This window comes from Schistocerca americana, chromosome 10 (assembly GCF_021461395.2).
Source record: "Schistocerca americana isolate TAMUIC-IGC-003095 chromosome 10, iqSchAmer2.1, whole genome shotgun sequence".
Lineage (NCBI taxonomy): Eukaryota > Metazoa > Arthropoda > Insecta > Orthoptera > Acrididae > Schistocerca > Schistocerca americana.
In genome coordinates this window covers 169,554,262-169,581,420 of record NC_060128.1, presented here as the reverse complement: position 1 = coordinate 169,581,420, position 27,159 = coordinate 169,554,262, and the positions used below count along the sequence as shown (strand labels likewise).

General features: G+C 43.3%; 1 protein-coding gene across 1 annotated transcript in view; it reads right to left on the bottom strand.

Moving 5' to 3' along the window:
- The window catches only part of LOC124552701 (F-box/LRR-repeat protein 7-like), a 129,244-nt gene that overhangs the window by 51,699 nt on the left and 50,386 nt on the right, over window positions 1-27,159 (bottom strand). Inside the window, exons 3-4 of the mRNA XM_047127041.1 lie at window positions 18,908-19,109; window positions 5,262-5,563 (exon numbers count right to left, since the gene is read on the bottom strand). Coding sequence (XP_046982997.1) covers window positions 5,262-5,563; window positions 18,908-19,109 — 504 coding nt within the window. The remainder of the gene's footprint in view (window positions 1-5,261; window positions 5,564-18,907; window positions 19,110-27,159) is intronic.

The following is a 27,159-nucleotide window of genomic DNA, read 5'->3' as shown; positions in this document are numbered from 1 at the left end:
TATTCGAAGGAGAAGAAATGAACTATGAGCCACAGCCGGGACTCGAACCGGTTCTTCTTGCTTGCTAGGCCGAAATGCTAACTATTGCACCACCACAGCACAATGGTCAGCATTTCTGCATAAACTACCCAAATTGAGTGCCCTCCTCAAGACAAACTTAAATTCATATCTTCTGCTTATTTTCTCTTACATCATCACTACCGCCAGGGCTCTCTGACATTGGAATAGCACCCCTGCGTTGCACGTAATGGGACAGCCCTGTGTAGTGTCACCGCCAGACACCACACTTGCTAGGTGGTAGCTTTAAATCGGCCGCGGTCCATTAGTACATGTCGGACCCGCGTGTCGCCACTGTCAGTGATCGCAGACCGAGCGCCACCACACGGCAGGTCTCGAGAGACTTACTAGCACTCGCCCAGTTGTACGGACGACTTAGCTAGCGATGCAACACTGACGAAGCCTCGTTTATTTGCAGAGAAGATAGTTAGAATAGCCTTCAGCTAAGTCAATGGCTACGACCTAGCAAGGCGCCATAGCAATTGATAGTTATCGTATGAAGCATGTCTCATCAAGAACGATGTATACAAATGAGGGATTAAAGTTAAGTATTCCAGAAGCTAAGTACTTTTCTTTATAGCATTCATTACGTATCCTGTTTCAGACCTCACGCCATCCTGCGTGAGCTTATAGCGTGCATTTCGGCCTTCTCTAGCAATATAACATCCTGAACCATAGGAAATCTTATAGATCTTCTTATTACATGTTTTCCTAAGACATTTAAGTCTCTTCATTATCTGTGATGATGTAAGGGAAAATAAGCAGAAGACATGAATTGAAGTTTTTGTTGGAAAGGGCGCTTAACTTGGGTAGTTTGCGTAGGAACGATTCCCATTGTGCTGTGGTGGTGCAGTGGTTAGCATTTCTGCCTAGTAAGGAAGACAACCCAGGTTCGATGCCTGGCGGCACCACAAATTTTAATTCATTTCTTCTGCTTTGATCATTATCATAGATAATGAAGAGACTTAAATGTCTCACCGAAACATTTACTTATGAGATCTATAAGATCTCCTATGGTACAGGACTTTCCCATTACATCCAACGCTGGGGTGCTATTCCAGTGTCGGAGAGCCCTGGCAGTAGTGACGATGTAAGGGAAAATAAGCAGAAGATATGAATTGAAGTTCGTGTTGGGGAGGGCACTCAACGTGAATAGTTTGTGCAGAAATGGTGGCCATTGTGCTGTGGTGGTGCAATTGTTAGCATTCTGGCCCAGCAAGCAGGAAGACCTAGGTTCGAGTCACGGCCGCGGCACAAATTTTATTTCATTTCTTCTGCTTTGATCGTTATTGTAAACAAATGTCGGCGAAATTTTGTTATTAATGTAGATCTTTTTCACTTCCATTAGTGTAGTTGTTTCCAAGCAGCATCAGCAGCAACACTCTGTCTTCAGGCCACAAATGGCCCATTTGGACCATCCGACCGCCGTATCATCCCCAGCTCAGGATGTGGATAGGAGGTGTGTTTGGTCAGCACACTGCTCTCCTGGTCGTTATGATAGTTTTCTTTGACTGGAGCAGCTACTATTCGTTCGAGTAGCTCCTTAATTGGCATCACAAGGCTGAGTGCACCCCGAAAAAATGTCAACAGCACGTGACAGCCTGGATGGTCACCCATCCAAGTGCCGGCCACCCCTGACAGCACTTTTCAGTGATCTCGCAGGAACTTGTGTATCCACTGCAACAAGGCGTCGCCTGGTTGTTTCTACTCCTATACCTATTTCTTTCATTCATAATTTTAGCGTTGCTGTCCTTGCCTGCTAGTTTAAGTACCTTTTGGATGAGTGTGAAACGTGTGCACTTTGAAGAAGGTCCCGAGTTTGAGTCTCGGTCCGGCACACAGTTTTAATCAGCCACGAAGTTTCATATCAGCGCACACTCCGCTGTAGAGTGAAAATGCCATTCTAGAAACAACCCCCAGGCTGTGGGTAAGCCATGTCTCCGCAATATCCTTTCTTCCAAGAGTAGCTAGTTCTGCAAGGTTCGCAGGAGAGCTTCTGTGAAATTTGGAAGGTAGGAGACGAGGTACTAGCGGAATTGAAGCTGTGAGGACGGGGCGCGAGTCGTGCTTCGGTAGCTCAGTTGGTAGAGCACTTGCCCGTGAAGGGCTAATGTCCCGAGTTCGAGTCTCGGTCCGGTACACAGTTTTAATCTGCCAGGAAGTTTCATGTGTGCACTTTAATTTCTGTGAATGAGTTCAATGTGCAATTATTTAGGCATTGTATTTGTTCGAATTGTGACGTCAGCCATTGAGCTGAATCCAACAGCCAATGGCAGCATAGCTGCTTACACCCGATTGGTGCAATATACACAGATGTGAGTAAACATGGTAACTAGTGTCATACTGAGCACTGTGTATTCACTTAGGAATAGATGTCCTGTTGCCACATCGTTACAACTGTATGTGCATACAGTTCTACCGTACTTAACTCTGTATGCAGAGATAAATAATAGGCAAAGTGGTAAAACTTTTGTTAGTAGAAATCAGAGAGTTTTTTTTTCCAGGCCGCATCATATTTGAAACGAGCAGGGTTGACCCAGAGTTTTAAGGTAATTTGGCGATAATTCAGGGGCAGGGCAGAGCCACGATCACTGCATATGGCTTGATTCATAACTGAACTAGATAGCATAGAAGGTTAGGTATTAATTTTGTTAGCCGTGAGTAGCTGGTTCACTACACAGCACAGCATGTTGGTGGTTAGGTGCAGCTGCAACTCGGTCGTTTTGAGATTCCAAAAGTTCGATTTCTGCATGTCCACATAGATCTGGTGAGGCCTCTTCCCAATATTGAAGGCTGCCGATATATACCCTCCGATTACGCGATGTGCTGTAAGGACGCCAGTCCTCTCAAGGATTTTACAGCAGAGACGAAAGCAAGAGCATTTGTCGACATACGGATTTCACATTTTGGCTGCTCGATCTCTGCAAACACTCACCAAGGACGGCAGATTGAAGCGGTCCTATTTAACAAACTATGCAGTGTACGATGTTACAGCATAATGGCCTACCATCCACAAAGCAATGGCACCATACTTTTAAAACTGTCATTATGTGTCACAGTGGTCGCCAGATGGAAGTATTAGGTTGGGTGCCTTAGGTGTTCACACTGCTCACAAAAACAATCTTGGTGCCTCCCTCACAGAAGTCCTCTGCAATGAGTCGCTCATTCTGCCTGCAGACTTTATGCTACAAGTACCCAACAGAGACCTCACAACTGGCCACTCTCGTCACATGAGTCAAACATCACATCATTCAGGATACCATCACCACAGCTGCACACATCTCTGAAAATCTTCGTCCATAAGGCAGTAGCAGACTGTGACTGTATCATGCTCCAGATTGTCACTACAGCTGCCTTCCTTACACTGGGTCTCACAAAGTCATCAGGTGAGGCACTAACACTTTCAAAACATTCCTTCACGTTGTGCCTACCATTGTGGCAGTCAACCACTTAAAATCAGTTGGACCTCACACAACGTTACCCATACCTACTATGTACAAATCACCCTGACCTTCCAATCCCTTCACAGCTTGTGACAAGTCGTCCAGGTGCAGCACTGACAGTACATTCATGTTCCAACTGGACATGCAGCACTTTCAACTGGACCAAATTCAGATCAAAGTAGACGATGATTTCATTGTGGCTGAGGGAATGGATCAGTCAAGTCGAGAATATTTTTCGCACCAACATTTCTCTCATAGTTAAAACATCCCAAGGGATGTGGACATAGCTACAATCACATCATGACTCTCACCTGAGTACTCCCTCGCCATCATGGTCCCCAGGACATTATGATGGCCTGCAACTCTTTTTTTGGATTCTGAAATGACACCTCCTCCCTCCTCCCCCCCACCCCAATGCTTTGCTATGTCCATGTTGCAATTCCACACTGTTGACAATCATCATCGATCACCCTCATTATTCTCATTACGGCCGAACTCACTGCCCTCCATCTCATCTCAGTGAATACCATCTATATGCTACACTACAGGATCGACATCATTGCTCCCTTCCCCCCATGTTCGCCAAGAAACAGTCCAAACGCACTCTGCTTTTCAGTCAGCCACGGCCTGGTTGGTCATTTCGCCATGTAGACAGGCATCAAAATGACTGCAATAGTGAAGCTCCCTGGCTATCTCCTCCCACAGTGCTCAGCTCTCCTGGGGGCGGGGGGAGGGGGGGAGGAGGAGGTTTCTGTTGGGACTCCAGCAGCGGCAGTGGCTGTCAGAGTGGAAACTCTGTGACTAGTGACTGTGTGCCAATTATGGAATAAAGTGCATGTATATGTAACTGTCATAACTACATGTTATCTTCATCCCATCCTGGGGCAAAATCTGCAAGTTATTTATCAAGACGTAGACATCCAAGGCTGCTGCTGCTGTATATTTGACTTTCAGTTTCATCAAGGACTCTGTCTTGCACCCAAAGAAAATGAAAAAAAGTTTGAAGTGGATGATGTTGAGTTGTTTGGAACTAAAACCTCAGTACCAGTTGATCCTATACCAACGATGGGGATTAATTATAACTTTAAAATGTTTATTTAATTTTTTTTGTCTTTGCCAACTCTGTCGCTGACATATAGACGAGATGTGGTTGTTGAGGCAAGTTAATCACCAGCTGAAATCATTTTTGTAAAATTTTTAATGTCTTACTTGGCCTGAAAAGTTAAAAACTGGGCTCTTTGGGACATAAGTCTGACACTTATAGTATATATAGTATTATACTACAGGGTAGTTTGAGAGAGTCAGATTGAATACGAGAATATTTCAGTTTAACATCTTAAAAGTGAGCATTTTTTGATTTCATCAGACACTACAACTCAGTTCCTACAGTCTCAAATTCTAGAACAGCTCTGGAATCTAATCTCTGCGGGCGAGAAAGGGGCTTGAGGGGTACTGTTGCACTACACAGAACTAAACTGTGTACTACAGTTAAAAACAGTGCAAACAATACCACAGTCAATTGGAGTTAAAGTAATTCTGCAACAAACACAATCAAAGATTTTGTCAGAGAGAAAGACAAGCTTAATTATACATTTTTCCTCATGAAAATGTGAATAAGCTGAAGGTATAGAGCTTGCAACACGAAGCTCTAAGATATCACATAGTCTGAAACGAATGAATAACTGCCAAGAGAACTAATCAACCAAAAATTAACTTGATGTACAGCTGTACTATCACTGGAGGACAGGTGGTAGCACTCACCTTCTTTCCATTGTCCAGTTTATGCATATAGATTTAAGGCTGTTCCTTTTGGCATTCAGAAAATATCTCAGATCATCCAGATCAACAGTCATGAATCCAAAGTGCACCACAGTTAACTGTGGGCATCCATCACCCAAAGGTCGCAGCAGAAGACGGTTCCCCATAAAGTGGTCTTGCAGTTCCAGCACACGGAGGTGCTGAAACTGCGACACTGCTTCTGCAAACTTCTGCAACTTCAGAAGTTCTCTGGATATCCTCAGTGTGTGTATTTTGGGGCACTTCTCCACTAAGTTCTTCAGCACCTGTAACCAAACAACAACTTCCTCCCTTATTAAAATTACCTAAATGTGGAACCTATAGAATTTCAGACTTCACTTTCTGTTACCGATTTATTTATTCTGTATTCAGTGGGTCCATACAGCGATGAGTTCGCCATGGATGTGGAATGCGTCAAAATTAAAATTGTATGTATTTACAAAAAGGGGAAAGTGGGGTAAAATGGACTGGACGGGAAAGTGGACATCGCATTTTTTTTCCTCTGAACGGTGGTGCTGTCAGCCAAGAAATGGTCACATTATATCTGATATACACAGTCACTGTTGTTAGTGAATCTGACAGAGGATGCTTGTTCTGTCAATGTTTAATCAAAACTTTTCTAATATTCAGCCTCCTTATATTATTCTTATTAGCTAACTTATACAGAGGGCAATTCGTATTTACAACATCATTGTTTAAATAAAGTGTTTTGGATTACAGACGTTGTTCAGTGTTGTTTCTTTCGATCTGATAGTTTCATCTCTGGAGCACTAATTACGACGTGCCATACGATCGGGAAAAGTGACCGCGCTACATGACAAGAAGGATGACTACTTCTTCCAACAGTTTATTTTCAAACTGTTGATCCCAAGTAGGAAAACTAGAGAACAAATGTCATGATATACAGGAATATATAACGAAGGAAACTATAGATTACTATCTACAGGAAAATTAAAGAAATATTTGGAGAAAAGAAGAGCAACTGTATGAATATCAATAGCTCCGATGGAAAACATTACTAAGCAAAGAATGGAAATCTAAAAAGGTGAAGGGAGTATGTGGAGGTCTGTACAATGGAAATGAACTTGAAGTCAGTATTACAGAGAGGGAAGAGGATGAAAACGAGATAATAGATATAATACTTCAAGAAGAATTCGACAGAGCACTGAAAGACATAACTAGGCCCCCAGGGTAGACGATGTTCCCTCGAAAATACTGATATTTCTGGAGGAGCTAACCATAAGAAAAGCAATCCATTTGGTGCGCAAGATGTATAAGATATCGAAATACCTGAGCCTTCAAGAAGATTATAATAATTCCATTTCACTAAAGCAGGCGTAAATATTACTGTACTATCACTTTAATAAATAGTGTTTTCAATATAGATGAAGTATTTACAGAACAATGGAAAAATTGCTAGAACCTGACCTCAGGGAATATCAGTTTGGAGTTTAGAGAAATGTAGGAACAGGTGAAGCAATAATTCCCCTATAACTTATCTTACACGATAGCTTAAGGAGAGGCAAACCTGTGTTTATAAAGTTTTGTAGACTAGGAGAAAACTTCTGGCAATATAGACTGGAATACACACTTTGAAATTCTAAAGGTAGCAGGAATAATATAAGGAGTGGAGGGTTATTTACAATTTGTACAGAAACCAGACAGCAGTTATAAGAGTCAAGTGGCATGAAACGGAAGCAATGGTGAAGAGGAGAATGAAACAGCATTGTAACTTATCCCCTGTGGTATTCAGTCTGTACAATGAGCAAGCAGCAAAGGAATCGAAAGAAAAGTTTGGCGAAGGAATTAAAGTTCAGGGAGAAAATGTAAAAACTTCAAGGTGTGCTGAATGACAATGTAATTCTGTCAGAGACAGCAAGGGACTTGGAAGAGTAGTTGAACGGAATAGACAGTATCTTGAAAGTAGGATATAAGATTAATATCAACAAAAGTAGCGGAACGTACTAAAATTAAATCAGATGATGCTGAAGGAATTAGATTAAGAGATGAGACACTGAAAGTCATAGATTTTTGGTATGAGGACAGTAAAATAACAGATGGTGGCAAAAGTAGGGAGGATATAAAATGTAGACTGACTATGGAAAGAAAAGCATTTCTGAAGAAGAGAAATTTGTTAACAGCGAATATAGATTTGAGTGTTAGGAAGTCTTTTCTTGAAGGTATTAGCCCTATATGTATGTGAAACGTGGATGATAAACAGTTTAGACAAGAAGGGAACAGAAGTTTTTGAAATGTGCTGCTGCAGAAGAACACTGAGGATTAGATGGGTGATCATGTAACAAATGAGGAGGTATGGAAAAGAATGAGAGAAGAAATTTGTGACACAACTTGACTAAAAGAAAGGATTGGTTGATAGGATACTATCTGAGATATCAAGAATGACCAATTTAGTAATGGAGGGAAGTGGGGAGGGGGTGGGGGAGGAATTGTAGAGGGATACCAAGAGATGAATACAGGAATCAGATTCAGAAGTAGTTATTCAGAGATGAAGAGGCTTGCACAGAATAGAGTAGCGTGGAAGATGCATGAAATCTCTTTGGAGTGAAGACCACAACAACAAAAACGGTCTTCCTAGTGAGACTTAGTTACTTCCATATATCATTTATAATACTACAGACTGACTTCTAAACAATTCTGTACACAAATCTATCACCTGTGACTCTATCCCTCTGTGACAGTTTTGAATTAATTAATTAACTGATTGTATTTAGAACTTCTCTTTTCCATTATATTTGGCTTAGTACAAGCATCCAATTCAAAACGGTCTGCTGAGCCACTTGGTATTGTTTTAGATAGTAAGACATCACATCAAGAAATCAAAGAAAGAAATATGTTATCCTGTTGTGAAGGAAAACGCTATTGAGTTGCTAAATAGAGTAGTGTAGAAGCTGCGTCAAACCACCGAGCCCACACAAGCGAAAAACCGTGCCAGACTCGGCAGTCAGTGGTATGTACTCCTGATGATGATGGTGAAGATAGTTATAGAAAGCTCGACTGTTTTATTAGAAATGACACAGCTTGGAAACTGAGTAGATTCCATCCAAACAAGGTACTACAATGGAACTGGTCAGTGAACCTATCTCACTTACATATCACAGAATACAATACCCATGTTAAATTCCAATGGAATCAAAATCCTAAGTCTTAAAACCTAAATTATCTTTACATTTTTTCGTAAATAGAGCTAATACAATGCACAAATAACACAATATTTATCTCCAATTAATTTTAAATTGCAATAATAATTTACAATTGTTGTCATTATTCCTATTTGTATAATTTACAAATGGAGTATTTAACTGTAATAGAGACAGTTTGGATGATAAAGATTAATGTATTTTATGATCTCTGAAATGCAACCTGTTGCATCTTTGCAGTTGTTGATTTTTGTGTATTAGTGAGTTATGGTATATGGTAGAAGTGGTAAGTCTGAAATGGCGTAAATTACAATGTGGTGCATTATAATGTGAGATGTTGTACACTATCTGTTGTGAAATTGTGATGTCAAAGCATAGAACCCAGATTTTTGGCATTCCACTTAAATTTGATAGAAAGAAATTAAAAGAAGTGATAAAACTTCATCCTACACCATTGTCCTTATTTGTTTACTACTAACCTGATCATACCTAACAGATCACAGTGAATATTACAGCGAGATCTGTTTTTGACGAAGATGTATGAGAGTCAAATGAGAACATTTCCTTAAAATTTTTAACTGTTATTTCTGACTTCCTTCTCACTTAAAATTCTTTGAGCTGTTATACATAAAAAAGTGCACGAGAACTATAGAAAATTTTTAATATTAACAGAGATGGGGTTCATGATAGTATGTAACTGTAAAGGAACTTTAATTGCCAGAAAAAATACTTCAACTAACAGTTAAAAGAAGGAAAAACGAAAAATACCCAGGAAAAAGAGGCAACAGAGCAATGAAGTCAATATGAAGTGCAAGGAAACTAAAACAAAATGGCTGCAGGAAAGATTTTTAAAAATCGAGAAGCAAATGGTAACAGGGAAAACAAATTAAATCCATAGAAAAATCAAAATATCTTTCAGAGGGCTCTAAACCAAAGAAATGTTCATTAAAAGTGCAAGAAATAATAGGTGTAAAGAGTACACAGCACACTTGTAGGAGGGAGAAGATCTCCTTGTGATACAAAAAGAAATGAGTACCTATTTGGAAGACATACAAGATTCAGAATTAGCACAAGATTTTGACTGAACATTTGAAGACATCCAATTACACAAGAAAGAAGGGACAGATAACATTCCAGTGGAATTCTTGAACTCTGTGGGGGAAGCGGCCACCAAATCATTATTCAAGTCAGCGTGTAAGCCCTGTTAGTCTGGGATTCATCTTTGGATTTTTGGAAGAGTATAATCCACACAATCCGAAAGCTAGCAAAGGCATTCATTGATTCATTCAGTGTGCTCAGTGGAGCCCATTAATAAAGAGAACCTTTTTGGGATGTGTCAATAGCCAATATATACATTAATGTGAGACATCATACAAACGCAATCTGTAAACTATATCCATACTAATAATAAATGTGTAAAACTTTCGTTTCTGTGTATTTGTCTGTTTGAACAAATGAAACTTCAAAACTACTAGACAGATTTTCATGGAATTTTTACTTATAATTTGAGTGTAGATTGAGGCAAGCCGGCCGCTGTGGCCGAGCGGTTCTAGGCGCTTCAGTCCGGAACCACACGGCTGCTACGGTCGCAGGTTCGAATCCTGCTTCAGACATGGCTGTGTGTGATGTCCTTAGGTTAGTTAGGTTTATGTAGTTCTAAGTCTAGGGGACTGATGATCTCAGATGATAAGTTACATAGTGTTCAAACAAATTTCGGGCTCGCAGCTGGTCGTCGTTCAATACTTCGCACAATATTTCAACTGGACACCGCCAGTCATGTTCAGGCGAGCCGTCGCAGACTGGTGAAAACATTTTTTTTTCTTTATTGTATTTCAATTCCCCATCGAGGCGGGCTGGCAGCAGCATATGCGCTGCTCTTCAGCCGAAAGACATAGAACAAACAATAGAAGACATTTAAAAATAACAAAGGAGAGAATATGGTGAACATAGGTATAAAAAAGGGGGAACATCATGGAAGGCAATAGACAAAAAACGGGGTGACTGTAAAATGGAGATAAAAAACTGTTGAAAAGTAGCACACACAAAAGGCCACACACTGCGACAATTAAAAGAACACAAGGTACAGTATGACTGGTGCATGAAAGGTATTGACGGATGGTGTAGCACATAACAAAGCGAACCGCAAGGCAGTACACAATTAAAATCACACCTCTTGACGCACAGGAGAAACAGCACTAAACACAACACTGATGTGGCACACTGACGATGATCAAAACAGAGGATCTGCCAGGAGCAAGGAGATGAGGGAGACTGGAAGAAGGGAGGGAGGGGAAGAGATGGGGAGATGAGTGGGGGGCGCGCTGAAGAGGGGCAGGTAGAGAGGGATGTGGGGCCGGCCGCAGTCGTCTAGCAGTTCTAGACGCTCAGTCCGGAACCGCGCAACTGCTACGGTCGTAGGTTCGAATCCTGCCTCGGGCATGGATGTGTGTGATGTCATTAGGTTAGTTAGGTTTCAGTGGTTCTAAGTTCTAGGGGACTGACGACCACAGATGTTAAGTCCCATAGAGCTCAGAGCCATTTGAACCATTTTTTGAGGGATGTGGGAAGGAAAGAGGCAAGTATGGGGTGCAGGGTCTCAGGGGAGGGGGCGGGAAGGAGGAAAATCCGCTCTGGGAGAAGGAGGGAAGAGGAAAAAAGGGAGCCCTGGGGAAGGGGGGGGGGGGGAACAAGGCCAGGTTATAGTTGGAAGGAAGGGTAGATGTCACAGCAAAGTTCGTCATCTGGGAGGGGGAGGCATTGGAAATTGCCCTGATGAAGGAGATGGAGGTGGAGAGAGGGAGGGATACAGTGATAGAGGTGCGGCAACGGGCGTGGGGTTGAGAGGAAGGAGGAAACCAAAGGGTGGGGGGGATCAAGCCTGCGGACAATGTAAAGGATGCGGAGATGTTGGAGGAACAGGAGGAGGTGGGGGAAGGGGATCAGTTCATACAGGAGCCGTGTGGGGGAAGGAAGGCGGATACGGAAGGCAAGGCGGAACATATGGCGTTCAAGGATTTGGAGGGCCTTGTAAAAGCAGGTGGCGGTGGAGATCCAGGCAATGCTGGCATAACAGAGGATAGGACGGATGAGGGATTTGTAGGTGTGGAGGATGGTAGAAGGATGCAATCCCCATGTCTGGCCAGACAGGAGTTTCAGAAGGCGGAGGCAGGAATGGGCTTTCTGCTGGATGGTCTGGAGATGAGGGGTCCAGGTGTGTCGGTCGAGGGTGAGGCCAAGGTATTTCAGGGTGGGGGTGAGCTGGATAGGACGACCATAATGGGTGAGGTAGAAATCATGGAGGCGAAAGGAGCGAGTGGTGCGGCCTATAATGATTGCCTGGGTTTTGGAGGGGTTGAGACGGAGGAACCACTGGTTACACCAAGTGGTGAACTGGTTAAGGTGGGTTTGGAGGGTACGTTGAGGCCGTTGAAGGGTAGGATAGAGAGCCAGGAAGGCGGTGTCATCAGCATACTGGAGAAGGTGGACTGATGGGGGTGGCTTGGGCATATCAGCTGTGTACAAGAGATAAAGGAGAGGGGAGAGGACAGAACCTTGGGGGACGCCAGCCGTGGGATAAAAGATACGGGAGTTGGTGTTGTGGAGGGTGACATAGGAAGGACAGTGCGAGAGGAAGGAAGCGACCAGACGGACAAAATTGATAGGCAGGGCGTAGGTTTGGAGTTTAAAGAGGAGACCAGGATGCCATACACGGTCATAGGCATTTTGGAGGTCAAGGGAAACAAAAATGATGGAGCAACGGGAGTTGAGCTGGAGGGACAGAAGGTGAACAAGGTTGGGGAGTTGGTCTTCAGCAGAGAAGGAGGGTCGGAAGCCACACTGGGTAAGGGGGAGGAGGTGGTGTTGAGCAAGGTGCTGATGGAGGGAGAGGATGGATTCAAGGACCTTACTGAAGATGGAGGTGAGGCAGATTGGACGATAGAAAGAGGTGACAGAAGGGGGTTTGTTGGGTTTGAGGAATAAGAGGATGCGGGAGGTCTTCCACAGGTCAGGGTAGAAGCCAGTAGAGAGGATGACATTATAGAGATGGGCGAGGACAGTCAGGAAGGAATAGGGGCTTTCTCGAAGGTGACGGTAGGTGACACAGTCGTGACCAGGGGCCGTGTTGCGTTTGGACCAGAGGATAAGTTTAATGTCTTGTGCTGTAATGGGAGTGTTTATGTTGGAAGGGGCAACTGCTCCAAGTACTGGAGACTAGGAGCAAGTGGAGCGACCGAGGTATCGGCACGTTCCATGATGGTGGAGAAAAGAGAATAATCAAAGTGGGGATCATTGGGGTTGGAGAAGACCTCGGAAAGGTGGGAAGCGAAGTGGTTGGCCTTACTGAGGTTGTCAGGAAGGGGGCGATCGTTATGGAGAAGGGGGTAGTGGGGAGTGGAAAGGGAACCAGTAAGGCGATGGAAGGCGGACCAGTACTTTGAGGAGTTGATAGGGAGGGTGGTGTTGAGTCGTGTGTAGGTCTGGCGCCAGTCTCGGCGTTTCGTTGCTTTAATAAGGTTCCGTACGTGTCGCTGTATTTGCCGGTGGTGGTAGAGTGTATCCCTGTCACGAGTGCGCAGGAAGGAGCGATAAAGGCGGCGGGATTCACGGATGAGGAGGACAGCCTGCGGAGGGAGAGTGGGATGGTGTGGGTGGATGGTTTTAGTAGGAACATGGGCCTCCACGGCGTCAGTAATTACCTTCTGAAGGAAGGACGAGGCGTGGATGATGTTGTCAGGATGGCGATAGGTAAGAGGGTGGGTTTCGACCTGGGTGGAGATGGAGTCCCGGTAGGCATCCCAGTTGGCACGGTGATAGTCATGGACGACCTTGGGAGGGGGAGCAGGGTGCGGAGCCGGAGGGGGGCGGTGAGCAGACGTTATGGTGAGAAGAACAGGGAGGTGATCGCTACCTGTGGGGTCAAGGACGGCGACAGCGATACGCCCAAGAAGGTTGGCGGAGGCAGTGACAACATCGGGGGTGGTGCGAAAACGTCGCCCGTTCCGCAATATATAGCGTACTGTAACTATTCTGCGCATGCGTCGAAAACTTGATAGTTGAACAACACTGCCCGCTGGCAGCGCCCTCGCTGGTGGAATAGCGGAACTCAGTCGCCCTCTGCGTTGCTGTTTGCCACGGCGGTCGACGCAATCTGTCGTCTTCGATAAGAGCAAATCGTGGAGATGATGGGATTCCATGCACTGTCCAACTGGTAGCTGCTGTCACGTTTTAACAGATTTTCCGTCAGTCGTATTTCTGCGGATAAAGAGGAGAACATGCCGGAACAATCTTTAGCTTTTCTTCCTTTCGTTGGCAACACTTCGTTTAAAGTAGCAAGAATACTCCAAAAATTTCAGGTAAAAGTGGTTTTCCGCCCACCATCGAAGATTGCGGACCTTGTGGGATCAGTTAAGGACAATCTGTTGCTACGAAAGGCCGGAATTTACAAGATACCGTGCCAATGTGGTATGGCTTACATAGGTCAAACCACACCCACCGTGAAAGAACACTGCACTGAACATCAACGTTACACCCGCCTTTTGCAGCCAAGCAAGTCCGCTATTGCTGAACATTGTATTTCTACTGGACATTCAATGGAGTATGAGAAAACAATGATTTTGTCCACAGCAACGTCTTTCTGGGACTCCATTATTAAAGAATCCGTAGAAATACGACTGACGGAAAATCTGTTAAACGGATATTAACGGCTGTACGTGCAATGAAATAGTGTGAGAAATTTCTTGTGGTTCAACTGGAACTGGATGACAAGTTGAAATGTAGTGAACACAGGAATAAACTAATCACAAAGCTCAAATTGGTAAACCTTTCCCTTAGAAGTGTCGCTTAGGGTGTTGTTGTGTACATAGTTCCGCGTAGTCAGCGCGTACACAACTTTCCCACTAGAGCGCGCCCCACTAAGCACAACAGCGCAGGTGCAGCACTCGTCTGTCTTTGCACTACGAGATGGCGCTGTCATAGAGACGGACCAAATTCTGCTTCCGCCGATCCGCAATGAGATTGCTGCTAATGTAGAACCTTTTCTCCTCGCGGCTCACACTCGCTCAGTGATACATGAACGTTCGAGTGTACAGACCTCTGATTAGTCAGTCTGCATTAGTCTGTACGAGTCTGCATTAGTCTGCGTTAGTCTATAGCCAAGTTTCAGTCTGCGCCTAATAAGATTACCATATTCCCGTACATAGCCATGAAGAGAAATGTATAGACACTTTGTCAAGAATCAGAGATACGTGAGAATAAGATTAACGTACCAAGACCAAAGGAACTTCAGACTGTCAATTGTAAGCAGCATCCAGAATCGTCTGACCTAACGGCAGAAGATAAACACGCCACGATAAGACCACGAGACATAGCTGACACTCGCCTACTTCGCTAGAGCGACAAGTCAAATAATCTGATGGTGTGTGTACCGAAGGTCTTATAGTACGCACACCACAGATGTTGATGGAGTGACCTGATCATCTGCTTAATCTGTGTATTTTCATTCCCTGTTTTCATATGAACCAAACACCAAAGCTCTATTCTCTGAGTAAATTATCAAATCTTTTCTAAAACAATGGGAAATCTGGTATGAGTTAATTTAGATTGCTACTCACAATATAGAGAAGGCATTGAGCAACAGACAGGCATGTTTAAAAGTAGATTGTCAAATACTGATCTACATGCATACGCCACAGACCACAGTATTGTGCATGGCGGAAGGTACCCTGTACCACTGCTAGTCACTTCTTCTCCCATTCCACTCATAACTGGAGCGAGGGAAAAACGAATATCCATATGCTTCCATACAAGCCCTAATTTCTCTCATCTTACCTCTGTGGTCGTTATGTGCAATATATATTGGCGTCAGTAAAAAAGTTCTGCAGTCTCCTTCAAATGCTGGTTCTCTACATTTTCTCAATAGTGTTCCTTGAAAATAACGCCACCTTTCCTCCAGGGAATCCCATATGAGTACTGAGTTATCAGAAAAACATTTATCAGATGTAGCCACACAGTCGCTACCCACACACACATGGTCACTGTCATCTTTGAGGAACAGTTCTAAAGATAATTCTGTTCCTACTATTTGATCTCCTGACATGTGGAAAGTAATCAGAGACTACCAACACAGGTGTTACAATTCTGCCTTAGTCACCATTTTGAAAATCGAATAGCATGAACTCTTTACTGGTAGAAAAAGTGAAGTATTCATTTTTTCCTAACTAGTTAATGCATCATGTAATGTAGTGTACATTAAGAAGGAGAGTATTCAGGGAAGTGAAATGAGTCAAGTGAAGTAACTTTCCTTTAGAAACTAAATCATATTAGTTTACTGCTTACTGGAATTTATGAGTATATCAGCTAAATATAGTGTTGTAAATCAAAAGGAAGTTGCTGGTTTGAAGGACGTTGCTTTATATACACTTAAACATAGCATTCTTCAAGGTTAATCGTCATATTAATTCATTTGAGACGGATAACAATAATTAAAATTTTGTTGTATAATTAATGTGGAAGTGGTTTTTAGCTTGGGGCTCATATAATACTTAAACATAGCATTCTTCAAAATTAATCGTCCTATTAATTCATTTGAGACAGATAACAGTAACTAAAATTTTATTGTATAGGAAATTAATAATCAATTTTTTTAAACATTCTGGTCAAAATGTTAGTTGCAACATGCTACAATGCAAATTTGAAAAATGTGGAATTTTAACACTTATATGTGGAAATTCGTTATTTAAGACTTAGTTTTCGCTGTGCTGACTAAAGTGACCAGTTTACTTCACTAAAAATAAATTATTTCAGCTGTAAGAAGAGAAAGCAAAAAGTAAACAAGATATCCTACATACATTCTATTTCAACAGAAAAATATCTAACAATCATTACATACCAAAATATAAGAGTGCTATCATCTTGTCAGCAAATATTTTATTTTGTTAAAGATGTATTTATTCAAACACAGTGAACTCTTAAGGTTTTAGACATTTTGGAACATTTCAAATTATAAACTTAACTATTTAAAATAAATATTTTTCGTAAGTTTTTCAACCCTTGAATCTACATAATAGGATAATTTGTAGGAATGGTTGTTGTTGTTGTTGTTGTTGTGGTCCTCAGTACAGAGACTGGCTTGATGCAGCTCTCCATGCTGCTCTATCCTATGCAAGCTTCTTCATCTCCCAGTACGTACTGCAGCCTACATCCTTCTGAAACTGCTTAGTGTATTCTTCTCTTGATCTCCCTCTACGATTTTTACCCTCCAAGCCGCCCTCCAATACTAAATTGGAGATCCCCTGATGCCTCAGAACTTGTCCTACCAACCGATCCCTTCTTCTAGTCAAGTTGTGCCACAAACTCCTCCACAATTCTGTTCAATCCCTCCTCATTAGTTATGTGATCTACGCATCTAATCTTCAGCATTCTTCTGTAGCACCACATTTCGAAAGCTTCTATTCTCGTCTTGTCTAAACTATTTATCGTCCACGTTTCACTTCCATACATGGCTATACTCCATACAAATACTTTCAGAAACGACTTCCTGACACTTAAATCAATACTCGAAGTTAACAAAATTCTCTTCTTCTGAAACGCTTTCCTTACCATTGCGCCTACATTTTATATCCTCTCTACTTCGACCATCATCAGTTATTTTGCTCCCCAAATAGCAAAACTCCTTTACTACTTTAAGTGACTCATTTCCTAATCTAATTCCTGCAGCATCACCTGATTTAATTCGACTACAGTCCATTATCCCCGTTTTGCTTTTGTTGATGTTCATCTTATATCCTCCTTTCAAGACGCTGTCCATTCCGTTCAGCTGCTCTTCCAAGTCCTTTGCTGTCTCTGACAGAATTACAATGTCATCGGCGAACCTCAAAGTTTTTATTTCTTCTCCGTGGATTTTAATTCCTACTCCGAATTTTTCTTTTGTTTCCTGTACTGCTTGCTCAATATCCGGATTGAATAACATCGGGGAGAGGCTACAACCCTGTCTCCCTCCCTTCCCAACCACTGCTTCCCTTTCATGCCCCTCGACTCTTATAACTGCCATCTGGTTTCTGTACAAATTGTAAATAGCCTTTCGCTCCCTGTATTTTACTCCTGCCACCTTCAGAATTTGAATAAGAGTATTCCAGTCAACATTGTCAAAAGCTTTCTCTAAGTCTACAAATGCTTGAAACGTAGGTTTGCCTGTCCATAATCTAGCTTCCAAGACAAGTCGTAGGGTCATTACTGCCTCACGTGTTCCGACATTTCTGCGGAAACCAAACTGATCTTCCCCGAGGTCGGCTTCTATTAGTTTTTCCATTCCTCTGTAAAGAATTCGTGCTAGTATTTTGCAGCCGTGGCTTATTAAACTGATAGTTCGGTAATTTTCACATCTGTCAACACCTGCTTTCTTTGGAATTTGAATTATTATATTCTTCTTGAAGTCTGAGGGTATTTCGCCTGTCTCATACACCTTGCTCACCAGATGGTAGAATTTTGTTAGGCCTGGCTCTCGCAAAGCTGTCAGTAGTTGTAATGGAATGTTGTCTACTGCCGGGGCCTTGTTTGGACTTAGGTCTTTCAGTGCTCTGTCAAACTCTTCACGCAGTATCATATCTCCTATTTCATCTTCATCTACATTCTCTTCCATTTCTATAATATTGTCCTCAAGAATATCGCCCTTGTATAGACCCTCTATATACCTTTCTGTTTTCCCTTCTTTGCTTAAAACTAGGTTTCCATCTGAGCTCTTGATATTCATGCAAGTGGTTCTTTTTTCTCCAAAGGTCTCTTTAATTTTCCTGTAAGCAGTATCTATCTTACCCCTAGTGATATGTGCCTCTACATCCTTACCTTTGTCCTCTAGCCATCCCTGCTTAGCCATTTTTCACTTTCTGTCGATCTCATTTTTGGGAAGTTTGTATTCCTTTTTGGCCGCTTCATTTAGGGCATTTTTATATTTTCTCCTTTCATCAATTAAATTCAATATCTCTTCTGTTACCCAAGGATTTCTATTAGCCTTCGTCTTTTTACCTACTTGATCTTCTGCTGCCTTCATTATTAATGAGGTAAATTTTAAATCAGGTTTTGAGCTGGTAATGATTCTCAGTTTTTTGCTTTGTGTTAGATGGGAGCGTGCTGAATACCTTTTCTTCATCAGAAAATCAGTAAACGCTGGAGAATTTCAATGCCGTTTCCCACTATTCCCTTCAGTAGAAGACCAAATTTTAAGCAAACAATTGCATTTACTACTAAGGGCAGTTACCAAATATTGTTTTACAGCTAGGAAGCAAACACAGGTGCTTGCTCTGTGTAACCGTTGATAGGATAATTTAACATAGGATTACGTATCAGTGCCAACAGCTTATAGAGAGAGAGAGAGAGAGAACAAAAGAGACTTGTTACAAAGGAGATATTCTCCAAAGTAGGCACCAGCAAGGACTTCCAAACTTATTTTAAACTTACCTCATAGCTGAGCTTCTGTGTGGGATGGAGGTATAGCTCAGAGAGTCTGTGGCACGTGTTGTAGAGTGCGCGGAAGACACGGGATTTGGCACCACGGCACATGACAAGGCTACGGAGGTTCGGGCAATCGCAGATAGTCTGGACTGCCTGCTGATCAGTCTTGTCGGCCTTCCAACAGTCAGAAATGACAATGCACCCCATTCTGTCACAAAATAATACAGTTTTACATGAGATGACTTCAGAACACCGCCTCTCTTTTTGGAAATGTCAGTGAGGAAGAAAAATGCAATTAGTTACAATATACAGTAGTGCAGGGTTCCACGAAAGTAATAGTACGATGTCTGAACCATACATTTATTGCATTTACTGTGGAAGTAGTAGATACATACTAGACATAAACAGTCACGATGGAATTACATCATTCATAACATGAATAACTAAATATGGTGTTTTCAGTTCATGGATGGAAACTGGCATAATGGCACCAACTGTCCTGTTGTGTTACTGCACTGCTGGTACTTTGTCCAACCTCCGTTCTTCTTAATTAGCTCAAAAATTCACTTCGGCGTTGATTCAGTTAGGATTTGTCGTTCCTGAAGTGAAACTCTCGTATCGCACTTTTCAGCTCACATACGGCCTCAAATTGCCTTCCATTGCAATAAACACGCGTTGCAAGTATTCCTTAAAGGTTCTTCAGGGGATTCAAATCGAGGCTACTTGCAGGACAGAGCTAGACATCGAAATCTTTATCTTCAAACCACATTTTGGTTGTAGCAGAAATATATACAGGCGCAATATATTGTTGAAAGATTAGAGTTTTGTTCCCCAAGTCTTCATGCATTCTAATGAGTTCTGTCTCTAGGATCTCAGTGCTCATGTTAGAGTTCATACCAGTGTTCAGTCAAGCAATACGTGACTTAGCCTTAGCGCAGAGAGCTGCCCGAATCATAACAGTTCCATCATCAAAACTTCTGCTCATTCTTAACTGCTGTTCTGTTCTCAGATCATGCCAATAATATTGAAATCCATCCCGTGCATCTAAATTGAACATCTTCTCATAACTGAAGACCACTTTATCGCATGCTGAAGTCCATGTTTCTCAGCAAACTCCAATGTAGCCTGTTTATGTTTGGATGTTAGGGAAGGTTTCTGCAGTCGGCTCTTGAATGCAAGAGGTTTGTCACGTGACAAAATTGGCTGCATACGTCTGGTAGTTACAGGCAACTGTGCGTCAGCAACAAGCTGAGAGGAACAACGATTTGTGGCCTCAGTTTAGCGACATTATCAATCACTGTACTTGAACAGTTGAACTTTTTGGCAATTCGACGATTAGTGAGTGGTACTAGATGTCTACGCACATGTCATGTAATTCGCATAGCCGGCCTTGTGGCCGAGCGATTCTAGGCGCTTCAGTCCAGAACCGCGCTGCTGCTACGTTCACAGGTTCGAATCCTGCCTAGGGCATGGATGTGTGTGATGTCCTTAGGTTAGTTAGGTTTAAGTAGTTCTAAGTCTAGGGGACTGATGACCTCAGATGTTAAGTCCCATAGTGCTTAAAGCTATTTGAACCATTTTGAATTAGCATAAATAACGGGCCTCTGATTTGAGTATGTGGTGATGGTGCCCAATAGCGACCCAGATGGGCTCCATAGGATTTACGTCAGGCCAATACGGTTGCCGTGACATCAATGTGGGTTCATTATAATGTTCTTGAAACTACTGTATCACGGTTCTGGCTCCGAGGCACGGACAATTATACTGCTGAAAGATGACATCGCCGTTGGGGGAGACATCAAGCGTGAAGGCATGCAGATGGTTCGAAGCTGACAGCCTGTCTTCAATTATTACCACAGGTCCCGTGCAAGCGCAGGAGAATGTCACCTATAGCATAATACTGGTCCCACCACACTGCGTCCGGGGCGCGCTGCACGTTTCGAGCCGCTGTTCACCTCAACGGCGGCGTTTGTGGGGACGACCACCGACCCAGTGTAGCAAAAATGTGATTCACCCGAAGAGCAGACACGTTTCCACTGATCGACAGTCGAATCCCGATGGTCCCGTGCCCACTGCAATCGTAACTTACGATGTCATTGGGTCAACATGTGAACACATAAGGATGGTCTGTAGCGGAACTACATGTTCAACAATATACTATGAACGGCGTGTTACAAAACACTTGTGCCACAGATCACTATCGATCCTACTTTACAGATCAGACAAGCCTCCGAACCCCGCGTTCTGTGAAGAGTCGTGGACGTCCAGCCATTTAGCACCTAGTGGTGGTTCCACTGTCCTTTTACCTCTTCCCATAGATGCTCACGACTGCAGCACGTGAACATTCGGCCAGCTTCGCCGTTTTCGAGTTTCTCGTTCACAGGCTCTGCGTAATAATAATCTGCCCTTTGACAGAGGTGCTTATCTCAAAGGATTTCCCCATTTGCAGCCCATATCTTCGCTAGGGTCATCCCCCACCTGTGTCTGCCCCGCTTACAAACTTTTGTTACCGTGCCACGATCCCACAATGCCACCAGGCAGTATCCAATGTTGTGACGGACAGAGGTCACAATGTTTTGGCTGATCAATGTATTTGTCCAGAATACAATCGCTGGAAGGCGCTGTACAGCGCCAGCGTCTCCACCTCCACTGCCAGGTCGCAAGGACCGTTCTGCGGAATGGATGATGTTGTCTCCTGTATTGTAGTGTACGCCACGAAGAGTTTTCTCCATTTTGGCGAATAGGTCGTAACCAAACGGACTCATGTTAGGTGAATGTGGGGATTCAAAAATGGCTCTGAGCACTATGGGACTTAATTGCTGAGGTCATCAGTCCCCTAGAACTTAGAACTACTTGAACCTAACTAACCTAAGGTCATCACACACATCCATGCCCGAGGCAGGATTCGAACCTGTGACCGTAGCGGTCGCGTGGTTCCAGACAGTAGCGCCTAGAACCGCTCGGCCACCCCAGCCGGCTCAATATGGTGATTGTTCCAATATCTCCCAGCCATATATGCAGGAGCTTCTGGACAGGATTCGCCATGCGGCATCGTGCACTGTCATGAAGGATGGTGGGATGAAGTCCATCTGCGACCCACACACAACAGGGAGGCAGCGAGTTCAGTCGTGATGTCCATGGGACGTTCATCCCGTCCCATCTCGGATGACATCCCTGGTATCCCGAAACACTTTCACTCACCACAATGCTGCATCACCACACACACCACGCATTCCCAGAAAACATTGTTTTGTGCTCTCGCCATGTGCCTCTTCAGTCTTGATCCATGCATGTTGTTGATGTTTCCTAAACATACTTTTAGGTCGCTCGAACTGAAGTCCCACCCTTTCAGACAGTACACACAGCAACTAACTCAAACACAGCAGTCGCCGCTCACTGCAGATGGCCTTTTGTTATCAGCTAAAGACAGCGCGCATGCCACTCTACGTACATCTTTCACGTTACAGTAATGTTTCCACTACTTTTTATCCAACTGTAGTATATTTAAATTTCACTGCAGAGTCAAAGAAACTGGTACACCTGCCTGATATGGTGTATGGTTCAAAAATGTTTCAAATGGCGCTGAGCACTATGGGACTGAACTTCTGAGGTCATCAGTCCCCTAGAACTTAGAACTACTTAAACGTAACTAACCTAAGGACATCATACACATCCATGTCCGAGGCAGGATTCGAACCTGCGACCGTAGCGGTCGCGCGGTTCCAGACTGTAGCGCCTAGAACCGCTCGGCCACGCCGGCCACCAATGTATGGTGTATGACCCCACCGGCATGCAGAAGGGCCGCAGAACGACGAGGTATGGACTCGACTAACGTCTGAAGTAGAGCTGGAGGGAACTGACACCATGAATCCCGCAGGGCTGTCCATAAATCGGTAAGAGTACGGGGGATCTCTTCTCAACAGGACGTTGCAAGGCATCCCAGATATGCTCAATAATGTTCATGTCTGGAGAGTTTGGTGGCCAGCGGAAGTGTTTAAACTCAGAAGAGTGTCCCTGGCATGGAGGTAAAAATAAGAGGAGTTGTCATGACGTCACAAACTTGAAGCCGACCCAAGTGAAGATCCGCCATGTTAGCTACCCCAAAACATTCGCTTCTGGTGGTTTGATTCCGTGTAGTCGTGAAGTGTTTTGATAAAAAAAAAATGCCGGCTTGCGTCGCCTATGGATGTACTAATCGTTCTGATTGTAGTCTAAAGTTTAAACAAATCACATTTCATTCGTAAGTGTACTTATTTAAGCGCTATTTTCGTATATATACTTGAAAAGGAGTTTTGCTATTTGGGGAGCAAAATAACTGATGATGGTCGAAGTAGAGAGGATATAATATGTAGACTGGCAATGGCAGGGAAAGCGTTTCTGAAGAAATTTGTTAACAACGAGAATTGATTTAAGTGTCAGGCAGTCGTTTCTGAAAGTATTTGTATGGAGTGTAGCCATGTATGGAAGTGAAACATGGACGACAAGGAGAGAATAGAAGCTTTCGAAATGTGGTGCTACAGAAGAATGCTGAAGATTAGGTGGGTATATCACTACTAATATTGAATAGAATTGGGGGGGAGTTTGTGGCGCAACTTGACTAGAAGAAGGGATCGGTTGGTAGGACATGTTCCGAGACATCGAGGGATCACCAATTTAGTATTGGAGGGCAGCGTGGAGGATAAAAATCGTAGAGGGAGACCAAGAAATGAATAAACTAAGCAGATTCAGAGGGATGTAGGCTACAGTAGGTACTGGGAGATGAAGAAGCTTGGACAGGATAGAGTAGCATGGAGAGCTGAATCAAACCAGTCTCAGGACTGAAGACCACAACAACAACATACTTGAAATTCTAATGCACTGTAAAGTTTTACGGTATGGTTTTATTTCTGTGATTTGACTTTAGATTTCCTATCAATCCAACACGAAGAGCTCTCTGGAGGTGAGCAATACACTTGGTTTTCAGTGTTTGGTTATTCCGAAGTAACTGAAATGTCCTGGCAAGAAACATCCTGGAAATGGGGACTAATGTTTTAAAATGCGATAATTTGATATAAAAGTAACGTAACTACATGTAGTTAATTAAATCTTCAGTAAAATGTGTGGAACACCTGTTACAGTGGTTAAATTATAAGTACTTAAAGGGTTGCATATTTGTTAAAGCTAAGTTCCCTATCTATGTCTAGGCTAATCACTGTGTGGTCGTGTTACCCTGTAAATTGCTGCTATTTGCCACGCTGAATGTGACTTGGAAGGCACAATTTAAGAACAAAGCAGATGTGTAAACTACAATGGGCCTGACAATCTTAAATTTCGTTCTTTTTCTTCGGAATTTAACGAATCTTTCATTTTGTGTCATGACAGCTGGCTTGTTTATATCATCCTTGCATACATCTATGGGACACCAAAGGAAATAAGGTAAGTAAACTCTTCCGGTCTAAGTTGCCGTGGTCGATCTGTAGAACTTCTTCTCCCTGACGTTTCGTTCTCAACTACGGAGAACATCTTCCGAGGTGAGTCGACGACTGGCTGCTAGGAGTTTTTTTTTTTTTTTCCTTTATTGAGTTTCAATTCCCCCCGAAGGGGGCGGGCTGGCAGCAGCTTAGGACGCCGCTCTGCAGCCTACAGGTTTTCTGACAAAGAGCAGGAGAATAAAAAATAATAAAAAACAGGCGATAAAATCGGGGACTCATTGAGTAACAAGGTGAAAAGAAAATGGGAAAATGAAAACAAACAACAGAGGGATGATGAAGCGAATAAAAATACATACGGAGCAGACAGGGGAAACAATAGACAATTAAAAAAAAAAAAAACACGGCGACAGTCTGGATTCTGTTCGCAAAGTATATAAAACGCACACCCAGCGACAGCATGGTTTCTGTTCGCAACACAACACTGAATAGTCACTAGAACACAGCACGAAAAAGTCGGCAAAGGTGACACCACAGTCGAGAGCAGGTGGGGGGAAACTGAACAGGAGATGGGAAAACAAAAAGGGGGGGAAAGGAGAGTAAAAGCGAAGGGGGGGGGGGGAGCTGCTAGGAGCTGGGGCCGCCGCTTATATAGAGATCGTAGGGGGCGCCACCACACGTCACATGGCGTCGATGTGCAGCTATCTCTGGCTATCGTCTGTTCTCTCGATTGCAGGCAATCGATTGTCACGTGATTGATGCAACGTCGACCGCCATATCTTATCCAATTTTAATCCTTCTTCTTTACGATTAAAATTGTATTGATGTTTGTGGATTTCAATTGCCTCTCTATACATACGTGTATAATAGTGCGACGTCCTCGCTAGCACGCTTGTTTCACCAAATTTTATGTCGTGATCTCCATCCTTAAAAACATGTTCCGCTACTGCCGATTTGTCGATATGTCCCAAGCGACAGTTTCTTTTGTGCTCCGTCAACCGTGTATTGATGCTTCTTTTGGTAGTTCCTATGTAAACCCTGCCGCAACTACAGGGAATTTTATATACCCCTGGGGTGGCTAGGGGGTGACGAGCATCTTTTGTTGATCTTAGGCATTCACTAATTTTCTTAGTAGGTCTAAAAATGGTCTCTACCTGAAACTTGGCTGGTACTTTTCCATTGCGATCCGTGATATTATGGATGAACGGAAGAAATCCATTTCCAGCTGATGGTTGTTGCTGTCTCCTATTTTTAGGCATTTTTCTATTTGGGTGAAGTGCTCGATTAATCTCGTTTTTTGTATAACCATTTTTCGCAAAGGCCATTCGTAAATGATTTAATTCTTCTTGTAAGTAGCCTGGTTCACAAATATTATTGGCCCTATCCACTAGTGTTTTTATGACCCCCCTCTTTTGCCTAGGGTGGTGGTTTGAGTTCTTATGGGGGTAGCGATCGGTATGTGTACCTTTCCTGTAGACCTTATGGCCTAAGGTCCCATCCGCCCGGAGAAGAAGTTCTACAGATCGACCACGGCAACTTAGCCCGGAAGAGTTTACTGATAAAGACGCCGGCCGTGAAAGCCTACATGGAATGAAGAAATAAGGTAAGTTTATTGCAAACTTGAACATTTAAAATTTGCATTTGACTTGAAAATGCAACGAATACAAATCGGTGCCTCTAAACTATCAATCATTGCTTTTGGAGTTCTGGCTTTATCAATTATCGACACAAACACAATGAAAGTGAATAGAAATGGATTACGAAAGAACGCTTTTCATAGCACATACTTCTCTTCTCGGTTTTTCGAAGTGTATAAACAAAAAGGAATTATAGTACTGAGGCCAGAAGCGCCATATTTTCGTGTCGTATTACTGTATCGAATACGCATTTAAGACCAGAAAAACGTTTGAAGTTGCGTTGCTTATGCTGTGTTGTTCTCTAAAACAGTGTAACATTTACTATATAACATAAATATCACGTGCACAAGACAGAAATAACGAACAAGAACCAATTGTAAACACTCCTCTGCTAATGTTTTGGGGGATCCAAGATGGCGGCAGGCGTCGCCCATTGGCTTCAAAACAATGTACGGCGTAAGTCTGTAGCGCCATCTCCCCTTATTCTACCTCCATAGTCCCTGGAGCCACTCTATAGCAAACTTTGGAAGTGTTGGGTGTCGCAATCTCCTCTTTGAATTGGCGAAGTCCGTCGGAATGCACAATGGACATGAATGGATGCAGCTGATCAGACAGGATGCTTACATACGAGTCACCTATCAGAGTCGTATCTAGACGTATCAGGGATCCAATAGCACTCCAACTGCACACGCCCCACACCATTACAGAGCCTCCACCAGCCTGAACAGTCCACTGGCGATATGCAGGGTCCGTGGACTCATGAGGTTGTCTCCATACCCACATACATCCATCTGGTCAATACAATTTGAAACGAGACTCGTCCGAGCAGGCAACATGTTTCCAGTCATCAACAGTTCAAAGTCGGTGCTGACAGGCCCAGGCGAGGCGTAAAGCTTTGTGTCGTGCAGTCATCAAGGGTACACGACTGGACCTTCGGCTCCGAAAGCCCATATCGATGACGTTTCGTTGAATGGTTCGAAGACTGACACTTGGTCCAGCACTGAAATCTGCAGCAATTTGTGGAAGGGTTGCACTTGTGCCCGCATCTCGTGGTCGTGCGGTAGCGTTCTCGCTTCCCACGCCCGGGTTCCCGGGTTCGATTCCCGGCGGGGACAGGGATTTTCTCTGCCTCGTGATGGCTGGGTGTTGTGTGCTGTCCTTAGGTTAGTTAGGTTTAAGTAGTTCTAAGTTCTAGGGGACTGATGACCATAGA